Below are 25,545 nucleotides of genomic sequence, written 5' to 3'. Positions count from 1 at the left end.
TGGTAGGTACGAATAATGTCCTAAATGACCTAAATAATTATAAATTTAATGTAATAATATGCCTACTGGTCATACCTATTTAAAATACAAACGGAGCTAGTAAATGATCGTCTGTTATTGTAAATATGCTAGGTAATATTATCTTATTCAAACATGGCACTATTTTTTTTTCTAAATGGCGAGGTGTCACCGACAATGTATCTACTGATTAAATAGGAACGACCTATTTTAGATCGTACTTAGGGCATACTGAAAATTCCTGGACTGGCCACTCAAAAAAAATAAGTCGTCTCATATATCAGGAATATAAGAATCCAGAAACTTTCAGTATGGCCCACGTTAGGACTGGTGACGAAACCGGTGCGTTCAATGTTCATAGTGCGGTAATATTACCGGACATGAAACTACAGGAGGCCTTGACAGCTTTGGAATGAATTTTACGAACAATATCTTGATAATTAAGTAGGTATTTAAGCTGACTCTAGTGCCCAGAGCACAATGCGTGCCATTCTACAGGGGTATCTAGAATTAGATAGAGTAAAGTAATTATTGAGAGGGCGAATGAGATCACTGTGTTACGGTATAATTCTCATACTAATCGTATATATGAATTAGAGTTTAACTTTTATTGTATATTTTTACGCCTTCTCATTTGTAGTTTATGTGAAATGGAGCTCTGCCTGACTCTGTTTATTTTAATTCTGGATACCACCTCAATCGACAATCGTTTACCAAGCGCGGACAACTTGAACGTTCTTAGGAACCATACCATTAAATATAAGTAATTACTCGTAGTGTAATATAGTATATATTATACTAATCAACTATTAACCTTTCTGATTATATTCCTACACACGCATAGGCAGTTGTTCCTGTTACATATATCAAGGTCTAAGTACACTGGTCTATCCATGAACTTGATTCACCCGCGCTGGCAAACAATGAGAATACACACTCGTAGTAGTTGACGGCGTACCGCGAACTTTGAAAATCGAATTTCTGTATCATATATTTTACTCCATTAAGGCAAGAGAGTGACCAAGATTCGATATTCGCGGCAGCATCTCTGGACATCAGCCGCGCGCTTTGCGCATACAAGATGTAGGCTACAAGGGAAGGCACAATGGTAATGGCTAAAGACGAAAAACCAATTCACCATGTTCTACTCTATAAAAACGTCTCTACCTACTATGAAAGGTAGAGTGAGTGGTTCTATAGGTAGTAACAATTTGACGTATATTTTTTCATCTTTAGTCATTGCTACAGTACAAACTTCAGATAAAAAGTAGGTAATAAGTATACAATTAAGAATTTCATTCATTATATAATAAGGCATTGACAAATAATAACGCAACTTCATAATAATGTCTTAAAAACGGTAACTAATATCTAAATAGCTAGTTAAATGATTTAGTACATGTGTAAATCCTAAATTATCTAATTACAAAACGGGTCGGTATTGAAACACACCATAATTATTAACAAAATTAATCTAAGACACAACGATTTAATAAAATTTGTTACAAAAGTGAACAATTGTTTTGGTTAATACTTGGCAAAAGTTAGTTATATTGAAAAATAATGGATAATAATATTATTTAGGCTTTGAAATGACTAGTCTTAACATTAGTTAAACTTAAGCCGATCAGAATTAGGTTTATTGCGTGGGGGCCTCGCTACTAGCTGCGTGGGGGCCTCGCTACTAGCTGCGTGGGGGCCTCGCTACTAGCGCCTGACGGCCCTCGCCTTCAGCGCCCTGAACCTCATATTTAAGCAGCGTAATAACTTTTAACACAAACAGTAGTTCTATAACGTTAATGAGTATAACAATTACTAACATTGCATGATACACAATTTACAAGATGCATTGTTTTGGAATAAAAATCGTAAGTGGAGCTTTGTGGAAAACTGTAAGGTCCGTCGATTGCTTCAAGCACATAACAGGTCCAGTACAAATGGATTGAATTCCTTCCATAATACGTACTTGTTACTTAAAATTTACCTAATGTAGGAATTAATTTAATGAATAAATTTATATTTATGTAGGTACTTCATTAAACAGGGTAAACACATGTTGTTTACAGATTATACTGAAACATTTTCAGGCGGGAGTATTTCAATTAGGTAAGTACCGTTTCATGGTATAGTAATTACCTGTCATATATCTGAATACATAACCTACTTTTTGTAACAAAAGTTTCGATTATCGGTTCTTCTTGGTTCTACTCCGTCTGATTTAATAGTTATATTTTTATAAACACAGTCAGGTAAAAAAAAATATCTAAATGTTTTTCCAAACTTAATGCCTCTTTAAATGCCAAAATGACTATCGAAATTAGTCTACCTATAATTCGGTTCTACAATAGGTAGGCCATCCAAATTCCCCTTTCCCCACTGCGATTTTCGCACATAGCAATTTACAGATATAAACATAACACGTTGACGTACAACTGTCGGTAACAGAAACAAATCCGTTCCCTCTACGTAGGTACATCTCTTTGCATTCCACTCACTACTTATTTAAGAGCTTGCTAAAGTAATTAGAGATGCGTTTCTCCACAGACCTCACAATGCCATTGATTAATAGTTGTTGACCTTACATTAAGTGAATTATCTATTCAAACACAATATCTGCTATCCTGTATTCAGCACCTGTAGACTAGAGTAATGCAAGACCAACCTTATGTTCGTCGTGAGCGTTAATATTACATCAGCTGGTCTAATGCACATGTAGGTACATGGGCAACGTACGTGTACGTACCTAAGCATTTTTGCTGTGGTAAGGTGAGAAATTCTGTGTTATGCGCGGGAGCAAACAATTAGTTTAGCGACCTTAGCGGCGTTCGAGAACGTAAAATGTAATAAGAACCTACACGGTCTTGTGAAACGTATTATGTGCTTGCAGTAGCTCATAAAGAGTAGTATCTACACCAGTTATAAAAATTTAAGGCGCCTATTAATCACTTCTTAGTAGTACTTAATCACTTGTTATAATGTATTATCTAGTTTTTCTTAACTATTAGGTAGTATTGGTAGGTTTTGTGTTCGTTTCAAATGAACATTTAACGAACTTATATATTTTACCATTTTAAATAACTATTAAAAGTTACTCTGTGTAATACTCAGTATTTCGCGGGGTGACGTTCTTGATATTTGCTGCTTACTTAATAATATTTCTAAATTATTTTATTCGTTTATTATCACGTCTACATTTAATTATTTAATTTGACACAGCTTTATACGTACTTGTTACTTCACTACAATCATCGAGTCACGAAATGATTCGTATACACCTACTGTGTCATCCAGTCGTTATCAAAAATATTTATTATTATGTCTTTAGTAAAGAAATAATTCTGTGCGTGTTTATTGTACCTACTGGCTTAATGAGTTCACGTGGCGATGAGGCGAAATGGACGTACTTTAATTAGTGACTCCCCGCGAGATCAGGCGTCTCATGAAACACTATCGGTTCTGCATTGTCTTTACGTATTGAGCGCAATGTACGCATTGAGCGTAACGCAGGCAGTCGATAGGTATTGGCTCGCGTCGCGGGCGCGGGCCCATCAGCATAGCAGCAGCTTAGAGTGTAGGGTTCACTCACGCAGAGATCGGTACCTACTCGAGGGGCGATTAATGGATGGAGCAATGATATGAGAGATTCTATACGATGACGGATACATTATGCTTATACATTCAATCACTAAATTATTACAGTAATCTTAGTAAGGTAATCTATCTACAAATAAATATGAAAATATTAAAATTCAATGAAAACCATTAAAATAATTTGATATGCTTAGTTTGAGACGTAGATTAAATAATATATAAATATCTTATTAAGTTAGTTAAAGAAACACTGGCAAAGTGTAGGTAAGTTGCTAAATTATATATGTATATGACAACTCTATCTAAATAACATTAATAAAATGCGGAAACTAGTCTATACGATATTATTTTCAGCATGAGTTTTACATGCTTTTAAGATACGATTAGGTAATATACTAAAAAGTTAATTGCACAGTTCTGTTGCGTAGTTGCTACTGTCCCTAGAGCGCGCCTCGCAGGCGCAGCTGGCCTCGGTCCGTCTCCGTCCTGTGCCGACCACTCACTTGGTGTACGCAGCTGAGATGAAGCGCAGTCTCTTCTAATCCGTAGTAAAAACGACTGACTCCAAGATTAAGAGAGGAGAGAGAGAGTTCATCTGAACACGAGAACATTTACCGGAATTTAGAACTATTAGTACCGTTTTAACGTATTTCACATTGTAATTTGTTTACGCGATCTTTGGTGTTCACTGTAGGCAGTAATTGGTAATAAATATGAACGACCGTTAACTACCTAGAGGCGGTGCCCGTCGGATTAAATAGAACACTCGTCACTGTCCCTCGCGTAGTCGTCGTCGTCGTCGTCGGGCGCGCGCGCGCCGCGCCGCACCGAGCCCGCCACCACGCCCGTGTTCACCTGGCTGAACAGCGCGCTGCGGTTGAGGCGGCCCGGCTCACGGTGCGGGCTGAGTCGCTCCGCCACCGCGCGCTCGTAGTTGTCCGATATTTTGTTGACGCCGTTCACGGGGCTCGTCGCCTTGTTGCCGCCCTTGCTCGGGGAAGCGGCGGCCTTCGCTGTACCCGCCTTATCGAACAGCGCTCCCCCTGTGGCAGCGCTGTACGGCGGCGGGTCTTTCGCGCGCGCTCCGCTCGAGCCTCCTAGTAAGTGCGAGTAGAGAAAACTGTTGTTGCCGCCAAATCCGGCGTACCTGTTGTCCGTTTTTCCGTTTACCATCATTAAGCTTACTGGTTTTTCAGGGGGAACAGGTTTTTCTGGAAGGTGTCTCTCGGAAATACCATCTTTGGGTGTGGGTTGGTTCGGCCACCGGTCGGCCGCGCCGATAGTGTATATGGAGCTGAGGTTGACGTACCCGGGCGCGGCGGGCTGGCGCGCGCGCGAGTTGCTCGCCGCCGCGCCCGCACCCGCGCCGCCCGGCTCGCTCGCCGTCAGCTCCTCCACGCTCGACTCCTCCACCGCCTCCGTGTTACTCAACTCTTCTAGATTAGGCGATAAACAGTCTTCATCCGTCTCATCGTATGAGCTGCAATTAAATAGAATGTGTCGTTCACCAAATCGTGTATAACTATCTAGAACCGTATGTAAGAATGGTTATTTGTTTAAAATATTTTTCCTTTGTTAGTGTTGCTTCATGCCAATGAGTCTCATCATTATTTACAAACAAAAGCGTTCAATGTGTCTGTGTCAAAAGAAAGGCATACATTACATATTTACAAGGGTACTGTGTTTTCATCAGTAAGGTAGACAAAGAGCCTCAAGCGCAAAAGGAGCGAAACGCTAGATAGATCAATGGGAGGGCCGGGCGCGCGGCGGCGCCGGCGGCGGAAGACGCGTGCGCACAGTCGGGAACTCCTTGCATTCGTATTCAAGCTCACTGTAAGCGGTTGTGGTGTGGGCTTCAAGAGGAAATCGACTTGAAACTCAATGCAGTAAACGTACACAGACACTGCAATTCACCAACACGTTCTTACCCTAGCATAGCCAGTTCTGTCTTCCTCCCTGATGAAAGAAATTTCAGTGTAATAATAAACAAGAATACATATTTTATAAAAAAATAATACTTGTATTAAAATGTATATACATAATAATATAAATAATGGAGATGAAAATATCTGTGGATAGTAAATAGTTATATAAAATGAAAGGGTACATGTATTAAATTTATGATATTGCTACTGTGTTAAATATAAATAGATAGATGGTTGAACGTAAAGTAGGCAAGTTGGAGGTGAGTATGGCGTGGCGCTCGATCGCAGTCGATCTGTACGCTTGTTGCATTCAGAAATATCGGCCACATACAAACAATCCGATGTGTCAGAAGGTGCCTATCCGTATGGACACAAGTGCGGAGCGGACTCAAGATGCTTCAAAAATGCTTTTAAGTATTCTAAAAGTTCTATTGTGCGTCATTACAAAGGGCTTCTATTCTAAAATTTCTACTTTACCACAGCGAACTGATATTTATTTGTAAAGCTCGAGTCCATTAAGTCCTGTACTCTTGCACAACTCAAAGAAACGAGCCACACATTTCTTTCTCTCGGACTCTTTCATTATCCTATATAATTCCCTGTTTATAGTAAAAAAAGGAAGTGATTATTTTGTGTGTAATACGTAAATTAAAAACTCAATACTAAAGGTGATCAAATTCGCTTACATTTGATCCTGAGCATCACTGCCGCCTTCTTCTGCAACCAATAGTTCGTACTCCTCCGCAGCGAATCTATCCCACTCGGACATCTGGGAACATAACACGTAACATAATCAGTATGAGCATGAACGAGTAATTAAGTAAGTACAATAAAAGGAAACATAAAACAAGGACGCTCACCTCGGAGTCTGCGTCGCGTTGCGTCGCGAACGGGTCGCGCTGCTCGTGGTCCAGGTATTTCTCCAGGTTGAAGAATGTGTCGAAGAATATTGGCGTCAGCTTACACCTCTTTAGATCTGACAATGTAATTTTTCCCTCCACAGTCGGGTGCACCATATCGAGCATCTGAAATTTTAAAATCATAATTGCATGAGGTACCCACTGTTCATTATAACCTACCTATTGAAGTTACCTATTTCAATTCTGAGTATTTGAAATTTGTATTTTAAGTATTGTATTTAACTATGTAAGTATTTAAATTCCGATTATTTTACGTAGTTTGGTGGAGAGTATTTATAGCTCTATGCTTGTGACCACAAGAAAAAGCACAGTTGAGTTCAAAGGGTCCGCTCAATAGACGGGTTACAGTCGCGGATTTTAATAGTTTAGCCATTTAGGGGTTTCCGTATGTACGTTAGAAATTTAACTTCATAAGAATTTAAGTGTAACTTAACGGCCAAATTAATAGAAACCCTTAAATGTTTCGACAATGAGGTAAAGTTGGTGGCCGTATATAAGCATAGACTAGGAATCCTCTAGACCGAGTTTAGAGCAATTATTTCATGCAAGCGATGATGCCAAAAATACTGGGGTGCGGGGGACGAGATGAGCGAGTCCCGTGCCGTGATTGGTCCGTTCAAAGACACGGACGTCACACAAAGAGACTTTCGACTCGAGCATGGAGTAAAATTCCCGTATGCGTGGCAGAGGGCGTAGCACGACTATGCTCGGCCTAGTGGCTCCTCTACGCGATGGCCCAGCGCCGGCCACTTCTAGGGACGCATTTATGCGTTAGAGGGAGCAAGTGATATTGCTATCTCATTCTACCGCATGGCTGCGTCCCTTGGAGTGGCCGGCGTTGGCCCATCGTGTAGAGGAGCCATAGAGGATTCCTAGATTTCCTAGTCTATGTATATAAGTGAAGCAGCGCGGCGGAGCAGACCTGGCACAAGCAGTCGTTGAAGGGCAGCGTCTCAATCCCGATGGCTTCCATGCGCTGCATCTGCTCCTCGTAGAAGTACTCCAGCTCGTACATGGAGAGGTACCCGTCGCCGTCCATGTCCATGCACCTGCACTCGGATTATTAAGTAAGTAAGTACTAAGGTAGTAGGAGCAAATGAAGAAAGCTTGTGCGAAAACTTGTATGAAACAAAATAAATGTATAACCAGTGGGGTGACATTGGAGCTTTTGGGCACTCTATAGGCTCCGTTCGGGGCAGCGTTGCTACGAGCAAATTATTACGGTTGGCAAAACTTGACGTTCCTTTGCGTGCACGACCACAGATGAAACATTTACTTGAAATTTTACAACCCTAAATAGCCGAAAGGGATAGTGCCATACATTAGAAAGGGACGACATGACCCGTCCCTGGATATCGTTAGTAACAAATACTAGTGTTCTCTCTCGTGCTTGTAGACAATACAGACAGTGATATATTATCTCTCTTCATTTAGCTGATATGGCTGGTTGTGGTAGGATTGGTAACTTAGATAGTCTAAGCTATGAATGCTACCACAACCAGCCATATCTAACAAATACGAGATGAAGGGATGAAGTATGCCCTTGTCTTTCTTGACAAGCAGGAACCATTAGGCGTAGGAGATGCACTCGGGTGATTATATAAACTTAGGTAACAAATGGTACCATTGCTACCACAACCAGTCATATCTAACAAATACGAGATAAAGGGATTCTTGACCAGAAGGAACCACTTGGCGTAGGACATGGTGTAGCGCATGCGCTCGGGCAATTATAGCTGGTTAAACAGATCTTGTCAGTAGAAAAAGGCGGCACATTTGAAAAATGTAGGCGCGAAGGGATATCGTATCATAGAAAATTTGAATTTCGGGCGTTTTTCCACTGACAAGATTTGTTTGACCATCTATAATGAGTGAGTCGGGTAGGGTACCTGAACCAGTACTCGATGGCGGTGGGGTGCGTCTTGTCCTCCTCGGCGAGCAGGAACCACACGAACTCGGTGTAGGACATGCGCGGCTCGCCGTCGGGCGTCACGCGGTTCTGGCTGCCGCGCGTCACGCAGCCCGACAGGACCCGCTCGATCATACGACTTGACAGCGCTACAACACAATTGCGAAATACAGAATAACTACAAAATGGTGGGTCTAACATATTAATTTAATAAGTTAGAGGACCCTGTTTTATGAAGACTTGTAGCTACTAGAGTTAGACGAAGAAAAGTCTGCAGCGATTTTGATTTTGATATTCGTCATAATTTCATAGAAGTTTGACGTTTAAAATAACATTTGCACTGCGTGGGCTATCGATTACGCGGCAGACTTTTCTTGGTCTAACTATATAATTTGCAGGCGTAATATCTCTTTCGAAAGAGACTTAGAAAACAAAATATTGTGTCAACTGTGTCACTAAGTACTTAAGTGCACACTTACCGTGGTCGTTGTGCCTGGCCAAGTCGTGTTTGTCTATGAAAAGATCGTGATCTCGGTCCAACTCCCAAAACTTGCAATAAATTACGTAGAAATGCTCGTAACTGAAACCATCAACAAATGCATTTTAATTTGTTTGTACGTAGGTAATGTTTATAATATGTAATAAGCTAATAAGTATATTATCGTTATGTTTTAATAAACTAATAAAAATAAATGTAGGAAAATAATTTACCTAAAATATTGAGTAACTTGATTAATATCTTCCTCCTCTTCTAGTAAATGAATGACTTGAAGTAAATTAGATCGTTTCAATTCGGCGATTGTTATTTTGCCGGACCACGATCGATTTACGCAATAAAATATCCTAGCGATCACCTGAAAATATAAACAAGAGATATGTAATTCACATTCTTAGCGCAAAGTCAATTATAAAAAAAAATATTATAGGACATTTTTACACAGATTGACTAAGTCCCACAGTAAGCTCAAGAAGGCTTGTGTTGTGGGTACTCAGACAACGATATATATAATATACAAATACTTAAATACATAGAAAACACCCATGACTCAGGAACAAATATCTGTATGATCATACAAATAAATGCCCTTACTGGGATTCGAACCCAGGACCATCGGCTTCGCAGGCAGGGTCACTACCCACTAGGCCAGACCGATTTATGTTTAACCGACTGGTCGTCGGTTAAACATAAATTAAAACGTTGTGAATTGTGATGTACTTTACAATGAGCTTCCACCTGAATCCCTTAGTTTTCTTATGTTTTTTGTAGCTTATAATATAATATTAACAGCAACGCCTTCAAGCAATATAGTATCCCATATTTACTTCAAAGTTCATTGACTTCGAGATATTCGGCATCAAAGTTGAACAATTTTAGGCATAAAACTCTTTTTTCCCATCACTTTTGCGTTAATTACTTTAAAATTAAAACCCTGGACACATTTTTCGTTTATACTTGCTGGTGTTTAAGGGAATAATGTTTTAAGTAGACCGATGCCGAGTTAGTAAAACATAGCAGTAAGCGGTGTTTGAAGTCCCACTCACAGTATGTACGTATCTGGAGTGGAACTCCGTGGCCTCCTTGAGGAAGGAGAGGCCGGGGTGCGTGTCCACGACGTCCTGCACCAGCGGCACGAAGTCCTCGGGCGCCAGCACGTTGCTCTTGCCGCGCGTCAGGATGTACACGAACCGCGACGCCAGGTCGTGGCACTGCGACGTCATCCTGATGTCGAATATCTAGATTAGTGTCTTTATATATCTAAATTCATATCTATGGAAATGGATGAAAAAGAACCATTTTGTGACTAACATTTTTCTAATATATAAAATAAGCTATTTCTTTAAGTAAGTAAATGTAAAGTACCTACATTATTTTATGTGTGGAAAGAAAAATGTATACTTAGTTCGTTTTTAGGGTTCCGTACCCAAAGGGTAAAACGGGACCCTATTACTAAGACTTCGCTGTCCGTCCGTCCGTCCGTCCGTCCGTCTGTCACCAGGCTGTATCTCACGAACCGTGATAGCTAGACAGTTGAAATTTTCACAGATGATGTATTTATGTTGCCGCTATAACAACAAATACTAAAAACAGAATAAAATTAAGATTTAAATGGGGCTCCCATACAACAAACGTGATTTTTGACCAAAGTTAAGCAACGTCGGGAGTGGTCAGTACTTGGATGGGTGACCGTTTTTTTTTTTTTGCATTATGGTACGGAACCCTTCGTGCGCGAGTTCGACTCGCATTTGCCCGGTTTTTTTAGCATTAGAAAAAAGGTAAACAATCTTGACGTGTCTTTTTTTTGAAAAACACTTTTGTATAATAAAGTCACGGCAAATATGATGTAACAATTATTATGGATCATATACGATTATTACATTATTTTGCTTTCATAAGTAACCCAACAAACAATTAGGCGACACTTAGCACTTATTTTATCACCTAAAGACGTATAACGGCTGTAGAATAGCTATATCCTCTAAGCTTACAGGCTCTGGTGACATCAAGGTCTTTAAGAGGTCCATGTATAGCTTTAAGATCCACAGTAGCCGTTTTGGCCGCTATAATGGATCTTAAGCAGCTAGTGTTATAGCTCAAAGTGAATTCTCCCACCTTAACATCTATATGAGTAATAAGCAGCTGCAATTTTCACTTAAGGTTCTAAACAGGCGATAAAAACTCTTTTATAGCTCCGTTACTCGCAATCGCTTCTTAACTCTCTTGTCTCACTTACAGTCGAAAAGAGAAGCTATGAGTCACTTTTATAGATCATGTAGTCGCAGACGGGCGTTATTCAATACCTTAGTACATCTTATAGTGTTATTAGAGTCTTACTTACAACCTAAGCCTATAGCGCCATGTTAATATGACCGATGAATCAATAAGCAAAACAAAAACTGTTGATTAGAACGTAAATACTTAATAAAAATCGATACTTTTACTCAATATAGACATAATGTTAGTATTGTTGTATTTAAAACCGGACTTCACGTATATTGTGTAATTTTGCGAAAATTAAATACGGTGGACCACTAATAAAAAAATATTATATTCAGATAAATATGCAAAGGATCAGAGGCCCTTTAAAATTTTGTTAGTAATACATATAGTTATTGACAGTGTAATTAATTTCGCCATCATAAATCCGCAGATAACACCGGCATCGGTGAACTAAAATAATTATTTGCTTTTATTTATCCGCCATTACATTTCACTTGCTGTCACAGTGCAAGCTTACAAATAATAATACAAAATGGAAACATCTGCAACCAAAGCAGGCAGGGCTAAGGAAAAAATGTGCAATTACCTTCTTCAGTGTTACAAATATTGACTTTAAATGCTAATATACCATCTAAAGCTGAAATTATCATCTATATAGCTCTACACTACTACTCAAACAGTTAGTAGTCGCTTATTTGGCACCCTTTTAAATCCTAAGTTGTTAATCAACGCTATTACAGCACTACTTTAGCGCTCTTCTACTACAACAGTTTGTAGTCACCTATAGTAACAGCACCAGTCATGGGACATTTAAGAGGGAATTTGGAGTATTTGTGATATTTCCCTAATACATGTGAATGGTCTACCGCTTAGCGTATTGAAAGATGAAAGTCCTACCCGTCTTTCATGTTTCAGGCGTGTTGTATCAAAGATACTGCAATGAGTTTCCACATACTTAACAAATTAAAACTATGCTATTTTTCTCCAGTCATGGACACCAAAGCTCCAGTAATGGGCCCCCCAGTAATGGACACTGCTCTATCAGTATAAAATATTGAAATAGGTCATCAGATCTGGTCCATGTTATCATAATATTGCATTATCATTCGATTTGCATATTTAATTACGAATACAAAATTTCAACTCAATCGGAAAACGGGAAAGTGGCTCAAACTCGGCTACCAAGATTTGACCCACACTAAAAAACGATATTAATTTATCCGAAGTCCGAGCATACCTCCTGGTTGACATATTTCGTAACTACATTTTACTTCTGTATTGTTTAAACATGAAATGATGGCATGGCAAGCATCATTATGTAAATTGCCCATTATAGGAGGTATGCAGTTTTACAGCTCCTATAATGGGATTGGGCCAAATACCACTATTTTTTTACATCTGTGGAGTCACAACATAGTAGGTTGTATACCTTATCTCATGGTAAATGCAATTAACAAAACACATTCTAGTTTTCAGCAAGTATTAATTAATTAAAATTTAATAAATTAACTCACCTCTCTTAGCGAAGTTGTTAAGAATTCATAGTGGTATTTTTTTTCAGTGACACGACAACTTTTGGGTTGACGCCAATTTCTTAAAAAACAACCAAATTTAATAAAAATTAAAACTGAAACAGCTCTAGGACTCTTATTTATGATAATATACAGGCAGTGTTTATAAAGTACTTTTAGACACTTATTTTAGAGGATTTGTGGTTTTTTGTCCCATTACTGGTTCCACGCCCATCATAGGGTACACTACTATATATGCAAGCCATATAGCTCCTAAAGAATTAATTAACACTATTGTAGCTCCACTATACCGCTCTTATGTCTCTTTTTTTATCAGCTAACCCTACTGTAGCACTGTTATAAATCTTACGGTGATAAAATTTGTGCCCAATCCGGGGTTAAAACGGGGTTATAGCCGGCTATAACTCCTATTTTTAGAGTACTAACAACACCTAAAGAGTAAATAGGCGCTTATATAAATCTCTTGTAACCCTTAAATTTAGCGCCTAATGTTAGTTGGGAATAGTTACTGATAATTAAAAAGCGTTTTTCAATTAAATGACCCATCAAGATCGCGTAGTCTTTTTCTAACGCTAAAACACGGGTTATTCCTAATTACCACCAACTTGTTACCAGTGGTAGCTACTGGGGATTTTGATCCCACCTTTTACCACTGGTAACTATTGGGAAAAATAATTCCCAGTAGTTACTCGTACCATTACCACCAAATTAGTTTGGTACGTACTCTCTCCAAAAGTTGATGAATTTGTGACCGTCGACAGTTGCATGCAGACTCTGCTGTGTGGTCAGGAAGAGGGGCATCTTCCAGTAGAGCGGACATTCGCAAGCTTTGACTATGTGCTTGAAGCTATCTCGTGGAACCTGTAATAAATAAATCTCGATTTAATAAGTACTTAAGTCGTTTTCTGGAGTTGTTTGTTGGCAAGTCCTCTTTTGTCATTGAACTGTGTTACCTTTCCTAAGAATGTAATCTATTGTATTTCGTTTTGTACATTAGATAGTTTAGTTTAGGTTATCATATCTTTTTATAATATAATATACTTAAGTATACCTATTTACTAGAAGCAGAAATAAAATTTATATCTTTACTCGGCGCCCAAGTGTTTTTTTAAATAGGGTTTCTCCTACTAGGCAAATCAGATTCTTTTTTAGAACTGTAAAAACGATTTGCCAATATGAATTTTACATGAAAACTAATATAGTGACCTACTTTTATTTAGTTATATCCGATTTATTACATGGGGTTGGCCGGTGGAAGTTTTTAGCAGATGGCGCCATCATAGCTTGCCCTGTCAATCCCTATAGAATTGTGCAAATTTTTGTTTTATTAATATCCTGGATGCAAGCTTTTTAAGCCAAATCTCATAGAAAAAGGGGCAAGCTATGATGGCGCCATCCATGCAAACCTTTGACAGTTGCCAACCCCATTGAAATTGTGTCATAATATACCTACATGCTAGCTATATGTTTTTTAATAATTATCTGGTGCTTTATTTCGTGCATCACGTGCATGGTGTGAAAATATAATTTATTTTATATAGGTACAGGAAATATCCCTATTGCACATGAATACAAGGTTAACCTCCCTACAATGTGACCGTATAATGTAGTGCATAGGTATGATTGATCTATATATGTTTTACAATTCGTATCCACGATATATATAAGTATTTGAGAAAGTATCAAAGTTTTATTTGCATCGTATGTACCTATCTAAGAAAACGCCTACTACCTATCAACCTGCTACTCATATAATGATATCTATGTTAGTCTGTAAGGTATTTGTAATATGGGCCTTGTTGCCTAAATTAAATATCTAAATTAAAATAAATAAATAACCCAATCCAATACCATGTGTACCTTTCATAGTGCGGACAATGTTATGGCAAGTGTTATACTGTAAGGACTGTATCGTTTATTTTAAATACAGATAAAACCTGGTCTAACTGTTGACGTGTGTATTATTTTGTATTACTATGTTCTTAAGGTATAATCTGGGGGTATTTTTAAGCCATATCTGATATAAGAAGGTTTTACATTTATTTTATTTTAGGGACTTTATGATGATTTTAATACCGTCTAGCAAATGTAATTCGGACAAGCCTATCGAGCTTAATTTGAGACTATTTCACCGATTCCTTGGTCCGATTTAAAGAAACAAAAGGTTAATATGCTGCCAAAATATGCCATCTAAGTGTCCTTTTCATGATTGCTCAATTGAACATCCACAGAATAAATGTGGTGAATTTTTATCTTTACATGAAAACGACTTTTTATGCAACATTTTGGATTCCCGTCAATTTCTGACGCCAGCGAAATGAGGGAAACAGCTAAAAGAATCTACCGAAATCCAAAGCCTAACGGACATTCATGGCGTTGAACCATGGCTAGAACAGGTCGATAGAAACGCTCCATGATGGTTATATTGTATACCAAAGTCGGGGTTGTCGTAAGTAACATGCCATATTCTCTAAAAGGCCACCAAGCACAGATCCAAAACTTTTTTTCCAACTAAAAGAAATGATTAGACTATGCCCAGATGTTTCGCTTTACGAATCATATGTAATTGCTGTTTACATAGTACGATTTTTTTTGTGTAATATCTCGTCTTGTTCGCAAACCGTAAATTTTCTTGTAGTATTTGTCCAAAATCGTTGTAGTTATTCGGGAGGATTGGGTAAATATTGTCCAAACCATATGCTTTACGTGATCTCCCAGGACGAAATGTTACTTATTATTAAAGCACTAATTAAACTATATGTGTAATTTTTTAATAAAAATATAATACCAGAAAAAACGGCTAAGTAAAGTTGTATTCATAACAAACGATACAGTCCTTAATTTCCCGGTGGTTGTCTAAAATAGTCACGTATCTGTGGCGAGGCGCGGCGCGGCGCGGTCACGCGCGCCCCATCGGCTGGCGTCCCCGTACCTTCTTCACTTCCGCTATTTAAGTCCGCCAAGTGTGACACGGGTTGTACATATTATATAGGTCCATCATGTTGTTAGGTAATTTGGACCCAAGAAATTTAAACGTTGTATATTTAATAAAATATAATTAGACGGAGGATTCACTTATGCACATTGGGATACCACTGAGTCCACTGAGGAGTTTGAGAGGTTATTACATAAATCTTTTCAGATAATACCTGTATTATGCATAATCACAAAATAATACCTGACAGCGCAGCCAACATGCCAGTCGTTAAGAGGGCGTAGAGGAGGGTAAATTTTCAGATTCTGTCAAATTACCCCATTTCACACACAAACGCAGCTCACGCACACTACCTCAATTTACTGGGACAGGTCAGTGACCCCTAATGTTTTTTAAAGGTGCTGCTTCGAGTTTAGTGTTAACTACTAACCTTCTTTGAGGAATTCAAACTGTCACAGCTTTCCTTTGTGAGAAGACAGAGAAAAAACACTTTTTTATATATAGCTTTCCTTGTTTGTTCATGTCATGTCATAGGTATGTGACGTATTAGGTAATTAATTATTTTCGTTGTTGACTTTTGTATTAAGATAGGTTCAAAACGGCGACGCTCTTAACTGTCCATCGGTGGACCTGATGCCTTTTGTAATAAGGTTTACGGACTGTCAGTTAACAGTGTGGTGGTGGGCAATGGTAGGTATGCGGTTTGTAGACAGACCGAATTAAACCTAGGAGTTTTATTATTAAAAATATAAGAAATCATCTCATCTATCTACTCGAAAAAAGTGGACTATATCTAAAATTATCCCTTTATTACTTATAGGTCTTGTAACATATTTTTTTACAACTAAAGACGCTTATTTAATTTCACTTATAACTTAATTTTTAAAGCTCTGTTAATAATAAAGCTTTAAAAACATCTAATAAAATTCAGGTACTACACTTATACTTTTGTAAGTCAGTAAGTGATGCTTACTTAAAACTTATTGGGAAATCAAATAACTCATAATTACCTATATTAAAATATATAAATGTACTATTTCATCTCATTTCATCCCAATCCGCATTGGGCTAGCGTGGGGACTATAGCCCAAGCCCTCTCGCGCATGAGACGAGGCCTGTGCTCAGCAGTGGGACGTATATAGGCCGAAATGATGATGATGATTTCATCTCATACGTTCAATAAGGCCCAGGACCGGGCCTTGTCACCCGCACTGACAGAGGGCCTTTTTAGCCCTACATAATATTAAAGAACTGTGTCCCGGATAGTATGGGTTCTGGTCCATGGCGCGTCCTGAAGTAACTTATACAGTGTGTAATCGTTAAGTGTAGCCAGGCTATAATTCCGTAAATATAACAGATATCAGAAAACTTCAAATTGATATCAATAGTGCGTTACCCAATGAGTAAAATTACATTTATAACTTTTTTTAAATAAAAGTAGAAATATCTCAAACATTAACTTCAAACCCTCCCATACATTTAGTACGACGACTCACCCCTCAAAGAACGTCGGTGTCCTAAGAGACAAAACTGCTTGAGATTCATTATTTGCGATAGTAAACTGTAATAGAATAATAAAACTACCGTTTATTAAATAATAATCTCAAGCAGTTTTATCTCTTACGACACCAACGTTCTTTGAGGGGTGAGTCATCGTACTAAATATTTAGGAGTTAGGGAGGGTTTAAAGTTAATGTTTGGGATATTTCTGCTTTTATGAATAAAAATATTAATGTATTTTACTCATTGGATTACGCGCTCTCTATATCAATTCGAAATTTTCTGATATCTGTTATATTTACGGAATTATAGCCTGACTACACTTAACGATTACACCCTGTATATCATTAGATAGTTCATAGCCTATATCGATAGAATATATCGTTCTTATGAGCGTATTTGGTGGGCATACCTTATTATTAAAAAAGTCTACTGCTTTATACTCGGAGTAATTAACAATGGAGCCGCCATTAACAGGCGTTCCCCTCTGTCGAAAATAGGCGGCCAATGGTCAACCACATGTCAACCATATGTATGGACTGACGTTTGGCTGACTTGACGTACCTATACATTTGATGTGCCCCTCCCCCGCAAAAAACGGCAGACTATTTTGTACCGAAAATTTTAGACATGGCGTCTCCGTTGGTTATATCCTCTAAGGCTTTATAATAGGGTGGCACTGGTGGCAGAAACTCATTTCATTTGTAAAATTATCACCTGTAATTTTATTTATCTGTAAAATATAAAAACATTGTATTCACACTTTTCAAATGCCAGATGATTATTTTATTTAATTTTATTTCAATATTTAATGTTTGACTTGCCACGTGCGGTGCCACAATTATTATTCAGAAAAAATATATGAGTGCCTATTTTATAGTGATACTTTTTAGAATGGAGAATAAATGAGCAAAATTTAACAATTTTTTTATTTAGTACAAATCACCACACTGTGATTGTAAAAAAATACATATAATATTCATTTATTGTGCAAAAATCAGTTTATTTGTATGAATCGTTATACATACCTATAACGATTATTTAAAAACTGAATTCCTCGTCCCTAGATTATACAAAAATGATATATAACTTGCCCTAGTTGCTAAGAGCATGAAGAAATATAGCATAGATTGGACCGGGGAGCCGACCATTTCCCCTCTTCCCTTATTTTTGGTATACGGTACGATCTCGTTGCTACCGGGCCTTATCAGCCCATTATTTGGTAATAACGGTATGCAAGGCATCTAACACAACTAATAAAACCTCCATGAACAGAAATGGGTGACATATTTTATAAGATTTGACAGTATCCAAGAAGAATCTTCAGATTCAGAATCATTAAACGGCAACTAAGCCACTAGTATTGGGTTGCCTATAATCATTTTTCTGTGAATGTACTCGTAAACCTCTATCCGTTAGTATGCGATTCATTAATGGACGCACCATGGCCCAAATCGGGACACAGTTCTTTAACACGTAATGTTAATAATCAGTGAACATTATTAATTACGCTCAAATGCTTAAGTTTCAGTACAGGTAAAAGTACATATGAGCTGTACTTTTAATTGTTAGTACAATCGGCATCAAATAGATAGTGACGGCCAAAGTGACCAAATATAGTTATAGGATCTAAATGTGAACGAATAAGGTCAGGTGAGGCATATAAGGCCCACCTTTATATTAACTGAAATAGTTTTATTAATAATCAGGATATTATGACCAAACCAATTCAATATATATTTCTCATTTGTTCATGTTTCTTACACTGCTACTGTTGCTGTTACTGTTACCGACACAAACACCAGAGAGGAGGAGATCAAAATACGCATCCAAAACGCCCTGCGGTGCAGTGCAGCCCTCCACAAAGTGTTGGTGTCCGGGCTTCTCAGCAAACATACAAAGTTACGGATATATAAAACCGTTATACGGCCTATCCTAATGTATGGCTGTGAGGCCTGGTCCCTAACACTAAAAGAAGAAGGTCAGCTCCTGGTAGCAGAGAGAAAAGTTTATCGCAAGATCCTGGGACCTATTCAGAGAGATAACGGCACCTGGAGGATCTGGAAAAATGCCGAGATCGAGGAGTTAGTGGCCGAACCCAATATCATCGGCGAAACGAAAGCGCACAGACTTCGCTGGTTCGGTCACCTACTCTGAATGGGAGAGGATCGGGCTGTCAAGAAGGCGTTCTTGGGACGTCCGACTGGTAGCCGTCCGGTGGGTCGGCCCAGGTATCGCTGGGAAGACAGTGTGGCGGCGGATCTACTTCAGCTTCGCGTCAGTAACTGGCAGGAAGTTGCGCAGGAGCGGGACAGGTGGCACGCTCTCGTTTCGGAGGCCAAGACTCTCTTTGGATCGCTGAGCCAAAATAGTTAGTTAGTTAGTTCATGTTTCTTAATACAGCTTTTGAAAAATCCATTTTATAAAAAAAACATACCATGTTGGTTCGGAACCGGGCCTTGTTACTGGCACTGACAGTGGGCCTTCTTACAATTAGTCATAGTACAAGTTCAAGAATAACAGAAAATACCCAACTAACATTAGGCGCTAAATTTAAGGGTTAGAAGAGATTTATATAAGCGCCTATTTACTCTTTAGGTGTTGTTAGTGTTCTAAAAATAGGAGTTATAGCCGGCTATAACACCGTTTTAACCCCGGATTGGGCACAAATTTTATCACCATAAGATTTATAACAGTGCTACAGTAGGGTTCGCGGATAAAAAAAGAGACATAAGAGCAGTATAGTGGAGCTACAATAGTGTTAATTAATTCTTTAGGAGCTATATGGGTTGCATATAGGTGACTACAAACTGTTGTAGTAGAAGAGCGCTAAAGTAGTGCTGTAATAGCGTTGATTAACAACTTAGGATTTAAAAGGGTGCCAAATAAGCGACTACTAACTGTTTGAGTAGTAGTGTAGAGCTATATAGATGATACTTTCGGCTTTAGATGGTATATTAGCATTTAAAGTCAATATTTGTAACACTCAAGAAGGTAATTGCACATTTTTTCCTTAGCCCTGCCTGCTTTGGTTGCAGATGTTTCCATTTTGTATTATTATTTGTAAGCTTGCACTGTGACAGCTTGAAGTGAAATGTAATGGCGGATAAATAAAAGCAAATAATTATTTTAGTTCACTGATGCCGGTGTTATCTGCGGATTTATGATGGCGAAATTAATTACACTGTCAATAACTATATGTATTACTAACAAAATTTTAAAGGGCCTCTGATCCTTTGCATATTTATCTGAATATAATATTTTTTAAATTGTGGTCCACCGTATTTAATTTTCGCAAAATTACACAATATACGTGAAGTCCGGTTTTAAATACAACAATACTAACATTATGTCTATATTGAGTAAAAGTATCGATTTTTATTAAATATTTACGTTCTAATTAACAGTTTTTGTTTTGCTTATTGATTCATCTGTCATATTAACATGGCGCTATAGGCTTAGGTTGTAAGTAAGACTGTAATAACCAGAGCTCGGCAGGGGTGAGCCGTCTTGACGTCACTTATGTCAAGTGTAGATATTAATATAGATACACCTTAGAAATAAATATTAAAATAAAACTTTATTAATTATAATTAAACTAAAATGACAATGCCATTGGTTGCTTATATGTAATGGTTTTTAAATTGTGTATTGCTTGACATTTGTATAGTTATAATCAATTGTTATTTCCCTACATGACGATCATAATATAAATTCTTATAGATTAGTGTAAAATAATTTATATTGTAATTTAATATTATGAAATAAATAAATCTGAATCTAAATCATATGTACAAATAAACTTTAATAGTAGCATATGGATTGATATACATATTATTTGAAGAGGTTTACTAAAAAAGCTTGCTATAAGATTTATTTGTTTTAATGGCGACGTAAAGATCGTAGCGGAAAGGCAGCCTAAATAAAATAATTTCTATTGTTATTAAATTACATATACCTACCATCTAATGACAAGGCATGTCCATGTTGTGCAAACTCTGAAAACAGCTCACCCCCGCCGAGCTCTGGTAATAACACTATAAGATGTACTAAGGTATTGAATAACGCCCGTCTGCGACTACATGATCTATAAAAGTGACTCATAACTTCTCTTTTCGACTGTAAGTGAGACAAGAGAGTTAAGAAGCGATTGCGAGTAACGGAGCTATAAAAGAGTTTTTATCGCCTGTTTAGAACCTTAAGTGAAAATTGCAGCTGCTTATTACTCATATAGATGTCAAGGTGGTAGAATTCACTTTGAGCTATAACACTAGCTGCTTAAAATCCATTATAGCGGCCAAAACGGCTACTGTGGATCTTAAAGCTATATAGTAGTGGACCCTATAATGGACGTGGAACCAGTAATGGGACAAAAAAACATAATTCCTCTAAAATAAGTATCTAAAAGTAGTTTATAAGCACTGGCTGTATATTATCATAAATAAGAGTCCTAGAGCTGTTTCAGTTTGAATTTTTATTAAATTTGGTTGTTTTTTAAGAAATTGGCGTCAACCTAAAAGTTGTCGTGTCACTGAAAAAAAATACCACAACGAATTCTTAACAACTTCGCTAAGAGAGGTGAGTTAATTTATTAAATTTTAATTAATTAATACTTGATGAAAACTAGAATCTGTTTTGTTAATTGCATTTACCATGAGATAAGGTATACAACACACTATGTTGTGACTCCACAGATGTAAAAAAATAGTGGTATTTGGCCCAATCCCATTATAGGAGCTGTAAAACTGCGTACCTCCTATGATGGGACAAATGACAGAATGATGCTTGCTATGCCATAATTTCATGTTTAAACAATACAGAAATAAAATGTAGTTAAGAAATATGTCAATCAGGAGGTATTCTCGGACTTCGGATAAATTAATATCGTTTTTCCAAACTTTTATTTAACTTGCCCTGTTAGTTAGTGTGGGTCCAATCTTGGTAGCTGAATTTGAGCCACTTTTCGATTTCCGATTCAGTTGAAATTTTGTGTAAGTACGTAATTAAGTATGCAAATCGGATGATAATGCAATATTATGATAACATGGACCTGATCTGATGATGGAGACAGGAGGTGGCCATGGGAACTTTATCGCATTAAACCCTAACTAAATTTAGAATTGTTTCGATGGATCTAATACAATAATAATTGGCTGTGGAAAGAAAAATACATTCAGCGATAAAAGCTTGTACCAAAAATTGTTTTATTTTGCCGTAATTTATTCCCCATTTCAATATTTTATACTGATAGAGCAATGTCCATTATAGGGGGCCCATTACTGGATCCACGTCCATTACCGGGGGCCCATTACTGGAACTTTGGTGTCCATGACTGGAGAAAAAAAGCATAGTTTTAATTTGTTAAATATGTGGAAACTAATTGCAGTATCCTTGATACAACACGCCTAAAACATGAAATACGGATAGGACTTTCATCTTTTAACACGCTAAGCGATAGACCATTTACATGTATAGGGGAGATATCATAAATACTCCAAATTTCCTCTTAAATGTCCCATGACTGGTGCTGTTACTATACATGGACCTCTTAAAGACCTTGATGTTACCAGAGCCTGTAAGCTTAGAGTATATAGCTATTCTATAGCCGTTATATGTCTTTAGGTGATAAAATAAGTGCTAAGTGTCGCCTAATTGTTTGTTGGGTACTACCGGGCCTTATTAGCTTTTATCATGAATTAATTTCATCTTAGATTTAAAATGGTCTATAGTAAAATACGGCCTACATGAGTCATGGAAAAACAAATTGTATTTTATTTAGTACCTATTTGTTGTTCAAAATCTTCAGTAAGCTAACTTATAAGACTCTTTCTATTATAATTAATCTAGATTGACAGTTTACTTAGCAAATTGTACTTTTACCTTTAGGTTTTATGTCGGAAATATTTCACCCAATTTGTACTGAAACATAAGCATTTGAGCGTAATTAATGATGTTTACTGATTGTTAATCTTAAATATACCTATTATGTAGGGCACTTAAATTATTTTAGCGGACCAAGCGGATGTGTATGTTTGTGGACCACTTTTTTATTTAAATAATTAAATTGTAATTCATTCAAAAAAAGCTATTACAATTAGGGATTTAGATACCTCACCTACCTTATTACAAAGCATTACAAAAATGTCCAAAGGCCAAAGCCACGCCGATAAGACATAAGACCTCATAAACGACTTCATAAATATAAACGTTCACTGAAAAAACCCAAATTCATTTCTGATAATTTTATTTCGTTACTGAGTTATCGTTTTGCACCGAATATCAATGAAATAAAAGCACGTTGTTGTTTGATAGATACATTTATATAAACATCGTCACATGAAACCAATATAGGTACTCGTAAACCAGACCACTGCGATGCCACTGGCTTTAAATATCGTTCTTTCAACTGATGATATAGCCACAAAAACCCGCTGAAACTGCAGGTCGAGTCTTGATTTCAATTTCTTGATGATATATCATTGCATTAACTTTCAAAGCACATGATAGATCTTAGAATAGCAACAAAACTGGTTGAAACTAAGAATTTTATTGCTGAAATTATGTGAACAACATTGCTTCGTCTTCATAAATAAAATTTTAATAGTTTATATTGTTTAGGCTAAAATGTGAAGAATTTTGTTGATAAATTGTTTATCTAGTATATTGACATTATGTCATATATGTTTTTAAAATGACGTAATATGAATACCAGCACAATGAAAATTTATTCCAATAAGAAATAACAAATCTTCAAACTTTTTTCATTTTAAGTGATTAGGAAGAAGCTAATTATACTGATTTGGTTGTATTAATATATTTTATTAAATAATTTGTCATATTTTTTAAGTATTATGACTCGTGAATAAAAATAAATCGAAATTTTAATGACTCTAGATCTCCGTGTGACGTTATTTATTTACCCTATTAATTTTGAACACAGTTTTTCACTGGTATCATCATTCGTATACGGACATGAATTTCTGTCAATATATATGCCAAATCGAACTGTCAACTTGGAAAAAAGAAGTACGCGTCCGCTTCCAACGGCCCACAGCGGGCATCTGAGGAGAAGGAGAATTTGACAGATATGGCGGATGTATGGAAATTATACGAAAGTTTACGTTTACGATTGAATTTCACTGTAGCCTTTAAGAGGAAAAATAGGAAAAGCCTGATTCGTTGTAGTCCAGTTATCTGGCTTTCGAAATCACTCGATTTTATAGCATGAGCATCGATTTTTTTATACAAATTTTACTAAACGCTGACACTCGTTCATCACGTTTTAGGTACAACTTTGCATAAGTGTATTTATTATATTGTAAAACATTTCAGATTTTCAAGGGTGATTCGTTGTAAACACACTCTTTGGGATATTAATGACATTTATTATAATTTTTTTTATCAAGAGATGTGAACGCTAGCGACTAAACGGTGACTGCCTTTTTCGCTGATTTTGCTCGATGCAGTCTTAACGCTCCTTAGCGAACGAAACGCAACTTTCTCTGTCGCACTAATATGGAAGAGTGATAGAGAGAAATGAATATGCTGCGCCCTTGGCGTTAACGGCACGTTGGCTAAGCACCCTGAACCTACCCAGTTTTCCCATCGAGTATAAATTTTATGAGAATATGTATGTTAAGTTTCAGTACCATGCTCAAATCATATTTAATGGCGTAGATGTGCTCTATTTGTCAGGTAAATTGCGTTTAGATGTTCATGTAGGTACCTTTATATCTGTTTTTATTTCGTATGTATTGTGATTTACTCACGCAGGCACCATAACCAGCGCCAGACCTAGGTATTCAAATCCAGGACTAGATGCATTCAAGTCAGCTCGACGCCGGTGAAAGTTGTAAAGGAGCGTCCCCACCTGAGGCCATGGATTTTCGGGCCGCAGCCGCGCTCGAGGCGCGTAGAGATGGGTGTTTTATGGCGTATTCTTATAATTCGTATCGGGTAAGTCGGGCGGGGTCGACGCCCCGGGAAGTAGGTCACGTCGACTTGACGCGCCTATTTATAGCGATGGACTAGCTTCATTGACAACATGCTTGTAATGCAGGAAGTTTCAAAACGGAATGTCCATTCAAACATAATAGGTAGCGGTAAGGGCCCAGTGTAATTTATTATAACGAATTTGGCTTAGATTATTGTTAAGTATTGATCGAGTAGCGTTGTTTTCTTCCGACCGCAGATTTAAAGCAGGCCACTTACGAGCCTTCCAAATGGATGCCGTTACAATGTATTCATCCAAATAGACGGCATCCTAATATTAAACATTGTACGTTTTTGACATTCACGGACCGATTTTGGATTGCAGTCACGCTATTTGGACTGTTGGAAGGCTCATCAGTGGCCACCTTAATAGCGCACAAATCAATGTCTTAATTTTATACGATTTTTATTTTTATAGATTTAAACAAGAATTGTAAAATCGGTCGTGCGTGTCGAATATCTATATACCTAGTGTCAGGTGGTAGGTTATTATTTTTTTGATAA

General features: G+C 37.5%; 1 protein-coding gene across 1 annotated transcript in view; it reads right to left on the bottom strand.

Annotated features, from left to right (window-relative positions):
* Positions 1 to 3,770: 3,770 nt before the first annotated feature.
* LOC134679420 (serine/threonine-protein phosphatase 2A regulatory subunit B'' subunit beta-like) overlaps positions 3,771 to 25,545 on the bottom strand; it is an 82,852-nt gene continuing 61,077 nt past the window's right edge. The window contains exons 3-11 of the mRNA XM_063538319.1: positions 13,339 to 13,475; positions 9,906 to 10,083; positions 9,075 to 9,217; positions 8,843 to 8,943; positions 8,344 to 8,512; positions 7,377 to 7,503; positions 6,395 to 6,559; positions 6,221 to 6,303; positions 3,771 to 5,089 (exon numbers count right to left, since the gene is read on the bottom strand). Of these exons, the coding sequence (XP_063394389.1) occupies positions 4,363 to 5,089; positions 6,221 to 6,303; positions 6,395 to 6,559; positions 7,377 to 7,503; positions 8,344 to 8,512; positions 8,843 to 8,943; positions 9,075 to 9,217; positions 9,906 to 10,083; positions 13,339 to 13,475 (1,830 nt within the window). The 3' untranslated portion in view covers positions 3,771 to 4,362. The remainder of the gene's footprint in view (positions 5,090 to 6,220; positions 6,304 to 6,394; positions 6,560 to 7,376; positions 7,504 to 8,343; positions 8,513 to 8,842; positions 8,944 to 9,074; positions 9,218 to 9,905; positions 10,084 to 13,338; positions 13,476 to 25,545) is intronic.

The sequence above is a fragment of the Cydia fagiglandana genome, chromosome Z (assembly GCF_963556715.1).
Source record: "Cydia fagiglandana chromosome Z, ilCydFagi1.1, whole genome shotgun sequence".
Classification (NCBI taxonomy): domain Eukaryota; kingdom Metazoa; phylum Arthropoda; class Insecta; order Lepidoptera; family Tortricidae; genus Cydia; species Cydia fagiglandana.
Note: the sequence above shows the minus strand (reverse complement) of the source record. Positions and strands in the feature narration are given on the sequence as shown.